Genomic DNA, 13,166 nt, shown 5'->3' on the forward strand with positions numbered 1-13,166 from the left:
CCCCCCGCCAGCAGCAGGAGCCCCCCCGAGCAGCTGCCTGGCGGGCTGGCGCTGCCCCCGGCCCCCGCGCCCGGAGCGGGTACAGCCCTGGGCACCCAGCTCCGGCCCTGCCTGCGGCGGGGGGGCTCGGGCAGGGCCCCGCCACCCCCCTGCAGCCCGTGCAGCCCCCCCCCAGCGCCCGGCCCGGGCCCCGCCGAGCTCCGCGCCGCAGGTGACCCCCCGGGGGAGGGCAGGGGCCGGGAGCGGCCGGGGGAGGGGGCGAGGGGCGGGGAGGCCGGGCTCGGGGGGTCGCTGTCAGCGGCGCCCGCTCGGGGCACGGCGCGGCTCAGCAGCGCAAAGCTCCGCTCGGCTCGGCTTGGCTCGGCACGGCACGGCTCGGCGCAGCGCCCGCGCTATGGTGCGCGGCGTCCCCGGCGCGGGGCTCGTCCTGGCGGCGGCCGCGGCGCTCTGCCTCGGCGGGGCGGGAGGCAAGGTAACCCCGGCGGGGCGGGAGGCAAGGTAACCCCGGCGGCCTCCGCCCGCCCCGCCCGCCCCGGGCACGGCGGCGGCGGGCAGCGGCAAACGCGGCGGGGAGCGAGTGCCCCGCGGCTCGGCGCGTCGCGGGGGAGATCCGCCGGGACCACGGGAGGTACCGGGGCTCCCGGGATTCCCGGGCCGAGGAATGCGCCGCGGCCCCCGGGAGGGGGTATGCAGCGGGACCGCCGGGGCGGGGGCGGCTGCGCTGCCTCGTTGCCCGGCGCTGCGGGCATCCCCCGGCCCCTGCCCGCTCGGCGGCCGGCGCTGCGCGGCCCCTTAGGGCTGGCTGCCGAGCCGCCGCGGAGCCCTGCAGGTACCGGGGGCAGAATGCTGCCGGCGCCCGTCCCTGGATCACCCTCTCCCCTCCCGCACAGCCAGACCCGAAACCCGGGGCAGGGCCGGTGCAAACCGACAGAACGGGCCAGCCAGCAGCAGTCTGAGCACTCGCCCGGAGGCATCCCTAGCGGCGGGCAGCCCGGCACACGGAGGGCGACCCAGCCACCGTGCGTGGTGTTACGGTCCCCGCGCTCGCCGGGCCCGTGCACCTTGCCCGTGGTACGGAGAGCAGGTAAACGGTGCCGGTGACAGCTCCAGCTCGGAGGGCAGGGCTCTTGGCACCGGCTGGGAGCCGCTGGGGGAGCACTGGGGGAAGCAGGGCGGAGATGGAAAGGCAGAGGAGGAAGCACGGGGTACCCCACTACTAGGAGCAGCTGCGGAGCGAACGGTGGCTCTGCTCTGGGAAGGGTGAGCAGCCCCGGCCCCGCCGAAGTGAGCGGGACTCTTCCCGTGGACCCTGAGAGCAGCAAGGTTTGACACTTCTGATACGGATTCTCAGATCTATAAAACATGAGCCACTACAGTATAAGAAAATAGTATTCCATACACTCTTGTCTTTTGTTAATGCGTGTGTGTATATATATATAAATAAAAAAGGTGGAGGGTTGCTTTCCCTGGTGGAAAACAGCGTTGTAACTCTGCCTGATACACCAGTCCCTGCTACAGCACATACGAACACAGCAAGAACTCTGTGGTTGAAACGAAGATGTTTTCTCTCACTCTGGCATCCTAGTGAAGATAGCTACAGTGAGAACGTCTTAAGCCATGTTGCTGGCACTTTAGTACTACATATTAACTGCACACTCAAATCTATTGAGTTGTGAGGTTCTGTCTTTGGTTTCTCTTTTAACTCAGAATTGCATTGCGGAACCTGCAAACCTACCCTCACACAGCTGCATACTTCTCTTATTCATCTACATAACTTGCTTGCTGCCCTGAGCTATTACATCCTTCCTGTGCTAGTTTTGTTCCAACTTTGCCCGTATAGTCAGGAGATGGACCGAGTGTTGGCTGTGTGGTGTGCCTTTGGGTGCACCTGGCCATGGTGGGACACTGAATACATCAGCAAGCTGTATAATTTTTGCTTGATTTTTCTCTTTTCTATGATTCCTACCCAACTTCTGTTGTTCTCTAACTCTGAAAGCAGGGCTGTTTGATTTCCCATCAGGCAGTAACTGAACTAAAGCATTGACCAACAGCACTATAAGAAAAGAAACTGCGTCCTTAATGAAGAACCAACAGCATCCTATATACTTTCCCAGACTTGACTTCTTGCTGTGTCAATTATTCTTTTGATCACATGATGTCTGTAGCCTTTTAACATACTGGACAATTTCTTTTGCAGAATGAAACTTAAGGCATTTCCTATTGCTTACCCTCCTAAATGTGGCAGTGAAATCTGTGTGTGCAAACAGATGTGTGTGTACATTTTTTGCTCCCTGTTTTTGTTTTGGTTTTTTTTTTCAGTAAGTTGCACTTGCTCCTCACTCATCAGGGACTGCACTACGCTGCGTAGGCTTCATTACTTTTATCTTTTTTGACTACATTCTGATAGTGTTGCTATGCTAGTAAAAAAATACACATCCCACTCTAAGTTGATGGTTCAAATGTAGCTCAATTTGGCAGTTGAAAAAAGGTATTCAAAGGCTTAGAAGAAATGCATTGTCTTTCTGGCATAGCGTTAACAATATAAAAGCATAACAGAAACTCCCTTGGCAAGGGCAAAATCTGCATGCGGTATAGGAAACGGAGTTGTTCTTTTCATCCAGGAAGGTGGTCTCTGCCACTCAAGAGTTGAGGAACTTTGGGATGCTTTGAGGTAGTGTGGATGCCTGAAATGTGTTTTGTGGCAAAGCAGAGCTCTCTCTGGAATCCTTCACTGAGTACTACAGCAATATAAAAACAGGAGTTAGATCAAATGAAAGAAAATTTGAAGATAAGGTGTATGATGTTTCCTCCTGCATGTCTGTATCAGATGGAACAAGATATGTAGATAAGTGGCTTGTTTATCCTGAAGGAAGAATGTAAGCCTGATGAAAGAATAATGTAGTCAAAGTTATGTCTCTGTAATGTCCCTAAAATATTATCCCTTTAATCAGATCCCTACGGAGGAGGTCTCTATGCCAGTGCCATCCTTCATCTGCTATTCTTCTGTTCACTTGCTGGCTTAAAGAAAAAAAATCAAGCCTTTCCAGTTCCTTTTAAGAGAAGAAATCTCAGTGATCCTAGACCCTCCAGTCAAAGTCTTAGTCCTGCTCCCAGAGAGGACAATGGCAAGATTCCCGCTGGTTTCAGAGGGAGCAGGATCCTTCCCAAGATCAGTGAAGGATTAAAAAAAATATTCAACTACTAAAATATGCACCTCAATTAGCAAAGAATGTGGCCTGATTAGTAAAGTGTATGAAATTTCAGCTATTAAATTCTACGGCCCTGATCAACAAAGCATGCTGCACAATTGGCAATGTATCCAGAATCTCAGCTACTGTACTGGTCTCCTACCAGATCAACCAAGCATGCAGCTGAATCAGTAAATTATGCAACTGGAGCAGCAAAATATGCACATCTGATTGCAGGGGGAGGCTATGGAAGTTCTGAAACATTTTACGTTGACACACAATAGGACTGTTAGTGGTCAACCTCCGTCTTAAAAGTGGAGGCAAAATATCTAACTTTTATCAAGTCTTTCCAGAGAATTGCTGGACTAGAAAAGTATGTAACTCAAATGGCTCAGTGTCTGCTAGCAGCAGCCCCATTCTTACCAGATGTACTGCACATCTGGTTCCAATTCCAGCTGCTGCCAGGTGTGTGGGTTATTTTAGTAAGACTTTAATGGGATTTTTAGGTCCAGGTAGCTTTTGTTTTATAGGTCACTCCCTGTGAAGCACTGTAAGTGCATCCCAGGCTGCCTTTCTTTCTCAAGAAACAAAGCTGGTAAAGACAAATAAGGCAGCTTCAAAGAATCTGAAACTTCTGATGGCAATGAGCTTAATATCTATTAATCTCTTTGCTGTTTGTGGAAGTACTGTGTCCTTTGGGAGTAGAGAAACGATAGGTCTTTCCTATTTTCTTTGTCTCTTCATTAATTGCCATAGCTGTATCCTATGTGTTTACAATGTACCTTGGCAGATATTTATTGTGTGGAGGGTTTGGACATTTGGCCAACCTGGGGAGCAGCTACATTCATATATTCTGAAGCAGTATTGGGGCTGTTTCTCCCTGGCTTGAGTGTATGTGCTTTAAAAATCCAACCATAGTAGCTGGTTCTGACCTTCAGAAGTTGTTTTTGCTTGAAGTTATTATTTCTAGTTTATAGAGAAGACCTGCAGGTTGTCCTGTTTCAATAAAGATGCAGTTTCAGGATTTCCATAAACTGCTTTTTTTTTCTTTTTTAATGTCAGGAAGTAAACTGTTACACTGCCTGTGCTCAAGGAAGGGATAAGAATTGCGTTGTTTTACTGCACTGTTCACTTCAGTGAAATCTGAAACATTAGTTGAGTCTAAGAAATATCTGGGCTTGGGTTTTGGTTTGTTTTTAATCCACTACAGCTGGTACATAAAACTGGCTTACATTGAACTTCTTATTTACCAAAATTCTCTCTCATTTCCAGGTCAGTTCAATGAATGATCCTATTTAGCTCTTTTTCCTGTTTGAAATATTTCCTACTCAGTCCAGAGCAGTGCCCCTAAAACATAATTGATTTGGGTCATTGAACCTTTATTTTTCATGCATGTTAGTTTGCATCCCGCCACTGGTCTGACTGGTATTTCAATTAGAAAAATGCAGGCGGATTTCTCCTAGAGGCTAAAGTTCACGTGGAGTCTCTGGCGAAATAAGATCCTGGAGTACGTATCCTGGAACTGGGCAATGATTTGTAACTTTTTTTTAATCCTCTGTCTGGCCAGAATGTCGTAAATCTGGCGCTCTCTTGTTAGCTTCACGCTAAGCAGCAATAATGTCCACAGTGTTTTAGTCCTGATAATTCTAATTACTGAAGAAGCTGAAAGCTGAGAAGATGGACAAGGCTGGCCTCAAGTCCTGCACAGCACACGGGACTCTCTCTTTGTAGAGCTGAACCATGATTCTCTCATTTGCCAAGGCCAGCAATGGAAGCAGCAGCCAAGGTAAGAGAAGTAAGCCAGTGGCAGAAGATTTCTGGAACAATGTGGGTCATCTTTATGGGAAGGAGCTAAAAGAGTGCAGTACCACTAGAGATGCCAACCATCCTTGGGATGAGAATGCTGAAGTCATTTTTGTTTCTTTACTATCTAAGTAGGTTGAAGCAAACAGTCCTGTTGCACTGGTTTAGAAGGACCCAGCAAACAAACTTTCCTATGGTAACCAACAAACAATTACTATTCTCCCCATCTGCATCTTTGCATGACAGACCAGGAATGGTGGTAAAATGTTCAAGTCTCTCTCTTCCTGCCTCCCTTTTCTCTTAAAAGACCCCAAACTCATGGCAAGTTTGGTACCAGAGAGTGGCTACCCAGCAGTAGTGTAACTAGACCAGGTCTGGTGTAGCAACTCTTACCATTACACACTATTATTATTACAATATATTACTATGCACTGATATCTCAGGCCTATAAATAATAAATATTCAAATTGGCATTCAAATACTTCCTTGAGTATGGGAAGTACTAAATAGAAAAATAATCCTCTTCTACTTGTACAAATCCATGGCAGGAGGAGGGTGGAGTAGGGATGGGGCACTACAGGGTCTTGCATTAGTATGTGGAACAATTATACAGCAGTAGCAAAAAGCCTTACCGGCAGCTTTGGCGCTCAAACTCAGCGTTAAGAACATCGCAATTCCTATTACAAGCTCTCAGCAGCAAATGACCTTCTGGTTTGTTTAGAGTATCCTTACTCACATCATTGCCAGTGAAAAGGAGGTTCCAATTTTGGGAGAAGAGAAGGCTAATTTGCCAGTATTTCCTTTCTAGAATTCTTGGGGCCTACTGGCATTTACAGAAGTCATCTGGGACTCCAGGAGAATTTAAATCAGGCCACAAGTACTACTGGCTTGGATTAGTAATGCTGTACATTGAGGACAACATCTGTATTTGGGTTTGGGTGGAGTCCTTTCATGGTAGAAGAGTAGACAATACCTCTACAGCATCTTTCATCAGAGGATTTCAGAGTTTCACAAATATCTAATTACAGAAACTATTAAGTTATGTGAAATCCCTGGTCCTGGGGGAGTACAGGCAGTCCCATTATGCTTCAATATAAAGCAGGGCTGGGTGGTGTTCAAAGTGGCAGAACAAAAGCAAATTTGCCCCATGCAAGCCATAACCTGCTGTGCTATCTCCTTTTCATCCAGTGTTTTGTTCTCGTTTCTTTATATTAGCAGCCAGGTTGCAACATCAAACCAGCCAAACAAAATGGGCTGGTAGAAGCCTCCGTTCACAACTACCGTCAGCTCTGGAGAAGGGACTTCTGGAAGTTTGCTGATCTCTTACTGATCTGTTCCCGTAGTGTTTGCCTTTCGTTACTGTGTTAAGGAGCAGCGGGACTGTAGCAAGGGCCAGGTGCCAGTAAGGACAGTGTCCTGGTTACAGGAGAGCCGGGATGAAATGCCTCTGAAAGTCCAACCTGACACCAATCCCAGAAAGTCAGTTGCTCAGCCTTTCCGAGGAGGGTGCGCCTCCTCTGTACTGTACTTAATTTGGGATTAGCAATGGGAAATCTAATCCACTTGTTCTACCTAAATCCAGCCCTTTCCTGGTCTTAGTTAGTAAACGTTCCACTGTTATGAATGGCTGCTTAAATTCTTATTAAAGGGATTATTTTTTTTTTCTGGAATTGACTTAAAATGTGGAGCCTTTACTGTCAGAACTGAGGCTGGAAGCCCAGGCTGCGCACCCCCTTGTCCTGAGCCTGTATTACAGACCTGCATGGGTGGGCAGCTCAGGTGAATCCCAGAGCTCACTATTTGAATACAAGAGCCCCAAGGAGCTGCTCATCAAGACTAACTTTAAATGCAAGCCTAGCAGGCTGAACACTTTGATTTGCCTCTAAAATCAACAGTAACTTGTTCCAGGTTTTCTCGTTGAAACTTGAATGGGGAAGAAGAAAGGATGTCTGCGAAGCAGATTTATTTGGAAAAATAAACTGCTCACCGGTTGGGACCCTGTAACAACAAACCCAGCGCTTAGTTTTATCTCTGGCTGCAGTATCTGTGATACTTTTTTCTGCTTTCTCCCACACCCTCCCTGCTGTGCCCTCATGGTCTCTCCTTATGCAGGCAGTAAAGTAAAATTTACAAGCATCCTGCTCTCTGAAATCCTGGCAAAGGTGGAGCCTTGGAAATTTCCCTTTGCAGAGTGCACAGGAGGAGACTAATCCCGGAATAACGAGGTGGGGAAAAGAGCTGCTGTTTGTGTACCATCCAAAGCTAAGGATATGCATTCAGACCGTAACAGACCTCTGAATGGCCTGCCTCAGCAGGAGCAATGGCTCGTTTAGAAGCCTGGTTACTAATATTGCATGAAAGGGGGAGGGGTTTTCTGTGCTTTCTTTCCTTCTGCTTTGTAAGGATCACTGTCTGGGTCTTCTGCATAAGCCCTCTCACCTGCTAGTGACATGTAGTGAAACAAGGACCGGGGTCTCGAAGAGCTGCAGTAACAAGCAGCTCTGCAGCATGCCAGTGGCAGTACAGAATATTTGCAGGTTTTGGCTTTCCCATGTGGAATGTTTCCTTCCCCATATGTTTTGTACAATTGACTTCCAACATGTGAAACATTTGAAGTGTCTGGATGAAACAATAGAGTCATGCAGCTGGAAATCCAAGCGCAAACAGCTTGCTTTTTTGCAAGGCCAGTTTACACGTATATGTGTGTGTTTTGTTTGCTTTTAAAGATCCAGATTTATTTCCTGGGAAGTGGCCAGCAAAATTTCCATGTGATTGCCTTTCAGTTCCCTTTTCTCCTGTTTCTGGTACTTTCAAAACAAAACAAAGTGGTTTTGGGCACCTAAGCTGCATATGGATTTCATTATCTAAGTCTCCCCCACGTATTTGGGAGGTTATATACATAAAGTTAATTTGGGAACACTAGTTTTACAGATGCCTACGAACATACATAAGTTGCTCAATGGACTTTTATACTGAACTCTACAAGCAAACTTTTACTGCCGTGCTATAGCTTTTGTTTTGTTATATGTTTCGTCTGGTTACCAAGCAGTTCAAACAATCTGACCATGTTTTCTAGTCTTTAATTTGAGCTGCTTTGGCCTGTTCAATTTATAGAAAATGAAAACCAGATTGATCTTCTGGAAATTCCTTCATCACCCTTGTTAGTTCCCACCAGCCCTATCGTTTACTGTTAATTTTTTCTATGGTATGTTGTGTACACTTTGTTAATGAGATTTTGCGCTAGCGGAAAAAAGACCTATGCTGACCTATTAAAACCCTGAAGCAAATGGCCGTGGCATCTTGAACTCTTCATTACACTGCCTTACTTTTATTTATGATGGTCCCATCATATTCACAATTATTTGCCTGAGGAGACACTCTAAATGATGCCTTTGTTCCTCTTTCTAAAGCTTTACATTTTTTTGTATGTTTGAATGAGGGTATTTTTTTGGGGGAAAAACCCACCAAAAAACCCCCCAAACCAACCAACCAACCAACAACCCTAGAACAGGGGTAGCAGCTTTGTATAGATGAAGGATCTTGTTTGATATGGCAGCTTACATCTTGGAAAATCTATTTGTCTCCTGAGTGTCCAGTCACAAGAGTCAGCTCTTTTCTTTTTCCGTCCTCTGCAAGGATTACTGAAAAGTCCATGAAAAAAAGCTGGTTGTGAATGTGAATTCTAGCACTCCCTGGTGGATGTTACCTTAGATATGTTGTGTGCTTCCTTATCCGTAAAGGCTAATGTTGGGATGAAAAGGGAAAACCAATGTTCAGACTGTTCTCATAATGATGTCTCACTTGCATTTGTTACAGGATAAATTTATGAGATACTAGTGACAGGTTTCTGCTTAAAATAGTTCTAATTGATGACTGCAATAGTTATAGTCCCCAAGGGAACACTGCCTAGTCAAGTGGGTCTTTCCAAGCACTGGATTTGCATGTTTTAAATAGATTTTTCAAATGACTTCATAGAGAAACAATCTGGCTTTTGTCCCTTTCAGACTGAGATGATGATGAAGAAATTATTATTGCAGTGGGGGGCTGCAGTGAAGGATGAAGAATAAGACCTGTCACTTACATCCAAGTGCTTCTACTAGAAACTAAGTGTGTCAATGAAATCAAAGAAAATATAGGAAATGTCCTATGCCTTGGCCTAGGTCTCTCCCAGAGCATTTCTATCTGTATTTCACACTCCTACCAGTATTTTGTCCACTTAACGAGCGTGTCTACACCTTGGCATACAGCAATTACCAAGTAATCAGCGAATGCCAGCGTTACTCCTGGGGTGGTAACTTCAGCCCGGGAAGCTGTCAGATAGCAAACGTACCCATAAGCTGCCAGGCTGCTGCCAAGCCCAGAGGAAAAACTATTAATCATAAAATTTTCTAGCCTTAAAAATCTAAATCAAAGAAAGAACTGAATGAGGAGAGAGAACTTTGCTTAGCCAGACTTAATGTAGCTGTATCTTGTGAGACCTCTCGTAGGTGAACCCAACTCAGTCTTAAGAACTGAAAGGGGAGAACTAAAACTTTTGCCTGTTTAGGACACAGGGGAAAAAAGAGCAAGAATGGTTTTATTGTCTTTTCAGTATCCTGAGATTTCAGCTATGAACCTTTAGAAAGCTGAGTTAGCCAGTAAGCCTCCTAAAGTCCCACCTTTGCTGAGAGGGGGAGATAATCTTTCAGAGGGCTTTTAAGACCATCTCTAACTCCTGCTCTGAATTTCCCTCTGCAGGACACAACTCTGGCTTTTGTCTGCAGAGGCAGGTGAGCCAGATTAGCTAGCAAAGCCCCACATCCAGAGCTGGGTGATCTTCCTTCATGGCCTTACACAGGAGTCTTGCATCAGGTACTCAAAATATTTGCGGCCACTGCAGAAAATTCTGCCCGTTGCTTGTAACTACAGTGTAGGCTGGCATCTCTGGCTGAATAAGAATAAACTGGTTTTGCTTCTCACCTGAACCTCCCCAAAGCAGCAGAGCATTAGGTTGCCTTTCCTCCAGGTGCTCCAAAGGCAAGTACAAAATGTCAAGTTACAATGTATGCCCAGACAGCATATACTGCTGATCATGCTATGGAAAGCTGTGCTGTTCCATGGGTGATTGTTTGGAAAACAGCCCCTGTTTGTGTCGCTGGGAACAAGCATTTTTTTGTAAGGAGAAAAAGGCATTGCATCTCTGGAGATCCATGAGAAGCTCTGTTGTTCTCCGCAGAAGCTGGAGCGTGTCACTGTGCCTGGTGGTTGTCCGAGCGCCCATGTTTGTTTTCTTGTAGTTTTCCTTTGCCCAGCATCCTGTTCTCGGAGAGGATCAAGGAGGAGGGATGGTGACCTCATGGTGCAATTATGCAATCTGCTTGAGGCCAGGTATCAAAACACACTGCAGCTGTGAAGCTGGGACCTTGTGTGGCCGGGGGCCCCGGCCTCCTGGCTCTAATGAGCTCGCTGACCTTCTTCTGCCACTTCTTCTGCAGCTGCTTTGATTTGCGGAGGTTTGCTGTGGCAATGGGCTGCTGCACTTTGGCAGGCTGCTGCTCAAGCTGTGGCAGCTACTGGCAGGCGTTGGGAGCTGGCCTCAGGGACCGGAGCAGGTGAGGATACCCTGAGCCCTGCCAGCCTTCTGTCATACTGACTGAGCCTACTTGCCTTTGTCCGAGGGTATGCAAACATGACCATCCTCCCTGATCATTTTTTGTTTTGTTTTTTTCCAAATAAGTGAGGAGGGAGTTGTCTGTTCTCCAGTGAAATACAGCAGCACCTTCCAAGCACTCTTGTTGTGACGCTTGAGCTCAGGGCTCAGCTGCAGCAAAGTCACATATGGGAAGAATAAGTGAAAATAGCATGCCCGCAGTCTGAGGCATATTTGGGCCTCCAAGTCCTCAAGGCTCATTCAGACTTTGCATTCTTTGCTCTAATTGCTACACTGCATTCCTGCTTCCCTCCCCTACTCTTGTGACAGTATTTTTATTTTCCTTGTCTCCTGCATCAACAGGCTTTGATAGCCTACTTCCCTTCCCACCTGCATATTTGTTCTCTCCAAATGTCCTGTAAACCATTAAAAACATCAGAAAACTTGGTGATAGCTGTGAAAACGGAGCCCTGTGAAGCTGTCTGAGGCGTGCCAAGAAGAAATATAAGACGTCAGGTTCTTTCCTGAAAACAGGACTTGTAGCATGGAAATGTCATATCCATAATCACTTTCATGTGGTGGAAATGCTGTTACCCACCACTGAAATAACAGAGCATCTGCTAAAAAAAGGCAGGTTTGGTTTTACTTAAATCCAGCAGGTTGCACTTCAAGAAATATTCGACCTTTGTTTAAAAGCATGAGTGCAAGATATTAAAAACAAATGTATGTTTGGGCCAGTTTGGGAGTCCCACAACTGGACCCTGATCAGTGCTTGTGAATGTGAATGTGTTCGGGGAGCAAGGAGGGAATACAAAGCACGTGTGCAGGACTGGAGAAAGACAACAGGGAAAACTCTCTCCTAATAACTAAGCAAAATGTTGGCAACTTTTTTTATACTCTGTCAATCCAATGTCCTGATCTACTTCTGCCCCGTCTGCTACTTTCAACCATCCAGAGCTACTTGAAGAGCTGCCCTAACACAGGATAAGCAAGTCTCCCTTTTTGCTGTTGCCTTGTGCTTTTAACAGCAAAGGCAATTTGGCGGAGGGGGAAACAGTGATTCCAAGGCACTTCCAGGAATTCTTGTACTGCCAGGGGGAAAAATAAGTTCAACATACTGCTGCTGTATCTAGCTCACGCTAATGAAAGAAAATAAACCTTCTGTGCAAAGATGAGTTGAAAATGCAAAATTAAGCAGAGGGCTAATTTTATAAAGTTTCCGATTAACTTTGTCCTCCACTTGGAAAAAGTCCTACCAGCTTTGATCTCTAGATCAGTCAGCCAGTGAAGTAAGTGTGGTCACTTCTTAAGCTAGCAGACTGGAGCTTTGTAGCTTACTCTTGGGATAGTCTTTCCTCAGATCCTGTATTTGACAAGCATCCAAAAAGCTCAGGCTTCCCTAACTTGGAAATACTGTGAGAGGAGAACTTGGGGCTTTCACTGGGAACCACAAGAATTGTATTTTTGGGAGCTTGGCAGCTAGTTCCAGCCACGTCAGCAAGCAAAGACTTTGTATTTTGTTTTACCCCCTTAAGCTGGGATCGTGGAATGACCACTTTCCCTTTTTCATTCTCATTCTCTTTTTAAAACCCAAAGTTGAGCTTTTTTTTCTGCTTTGGCTGAATGTTTGGGCCACTTTGTATCTCATCCCAGGTGGCTGGCTCTGTTCAAGTCTCCTTGTGAGTCTAAGTGAACTTTAACTCAGAATGAACCTCTGATGCTTGGAGGGGAGCAGGAGGAAGTAAGCGAGATACCATACCTCACCCTGCGTGTTTTGAGTGATTGCAAAGCTGTTGGTGGAGCCAGAGCTTTAAAGAGGTCCCTGGGGCAGAATAAAATGTGAAGGAGCTGGTGAGGTAGTCTCAAAGCATTGCCAACTCTTTGAAAGAAACACACATGTGTGTGCATGTGTGCACATAAGATGTTTTTAATTTTGGAGGGGCGAGAGATCCTAAATAAAGCTTGCTGGATTTTCACTCCACCGATACTATGGTGAGCTCATGACTAAATTTAGTCATCCAGACTGAACAACCTTGGATTCTAAGACTGCATCCACCTCTGTCCAGAAACTAATTGCGTACCTCTGTGGCTGCTGTTGAATCAGCTGTAGGCAGACAAGATAAGGCTACTGTAGAACTGCCATATGCCACCGGCAGTCCTGCTCTGGCACCAGGCAGCTGCAGTGTGTTTTGTTTTTTAAAGGAAGCAGAAAAGATCTACCTGGGGAGAGGTTCTTGCTTCCCTACTCTTAAAAAAAAAAAAATAGTATAGGATCATTTATATAGTGGGGATATTTTACAGGAAGGGACAAAACAAAATAATCTTTTGGTCAAAAGCACGGGGTCGTAACCAAGTATTTTGGCTTCAGAGTGATTTTTTTTTTTTTAAGAGCCTAAGGTCTGCATAAACAGCTTCCATCCTCACCTTCACGTATAATTCTAGTATTAAATCTTTATAGTACGGTCTTCAAGCAAAGACCAAAAAGCCCTTTAACTTGGATGAGGAGACAATACATATCTGTTCCTGAAAAGACAAATAAATGCAGC

The 13,166-nt window shown here is 46.1% G+C and overlaps 1 protein-coding gene across 3 annotated transcripts in view; it reads left to right on the forward strand.

Moving 5' to 3' along the window:
* Positions 1-295: 295 nt before the first annotated feature.
* The window catches only part of LOC119142791, a 39,416-nt gene continuing 26,545 nt past the window's right edge, over positions 296-13,166 (forward strand). Inside the window, exons 1-2 of one of the 3 annotated variants that reach the window (XM_037376182.1) lie at positions 9,331-10,358; positions 10,466-10,582. Coding sequence is in view for 1 of the 3 variants with exons in the window: in XM_037376174.1 (XP_037232071.1) it covers positions 395-472 (78 nt within the window). In the remaining 2 variants the exon portion in view is untranslated. Of the gene's footprint in view, positions 473-550; positions 7,217-9,330; positions 10,359-10,465; positions 10,583-13,166 lie in introns of those variants that run through there. The other 2 variants (XM_037376174.1, XM_037376183.1) reach the window with 2 other exon arrangements.

The sequence above is a fragment of the Falco rusticolus genome, chromosome 1 (assembly GCF_015220075.1).
Source record: "Falco rusticolus isolate bFalRus1 chromosome 1, bFalRus1.pri, whole genome shotgun sequence".
NCBI classification, from domain to species: Eukaryota; Metazoa; Chordata; class Aves; order Falconiformes; family Falconidae; genus Falco; species Falco rusticolus.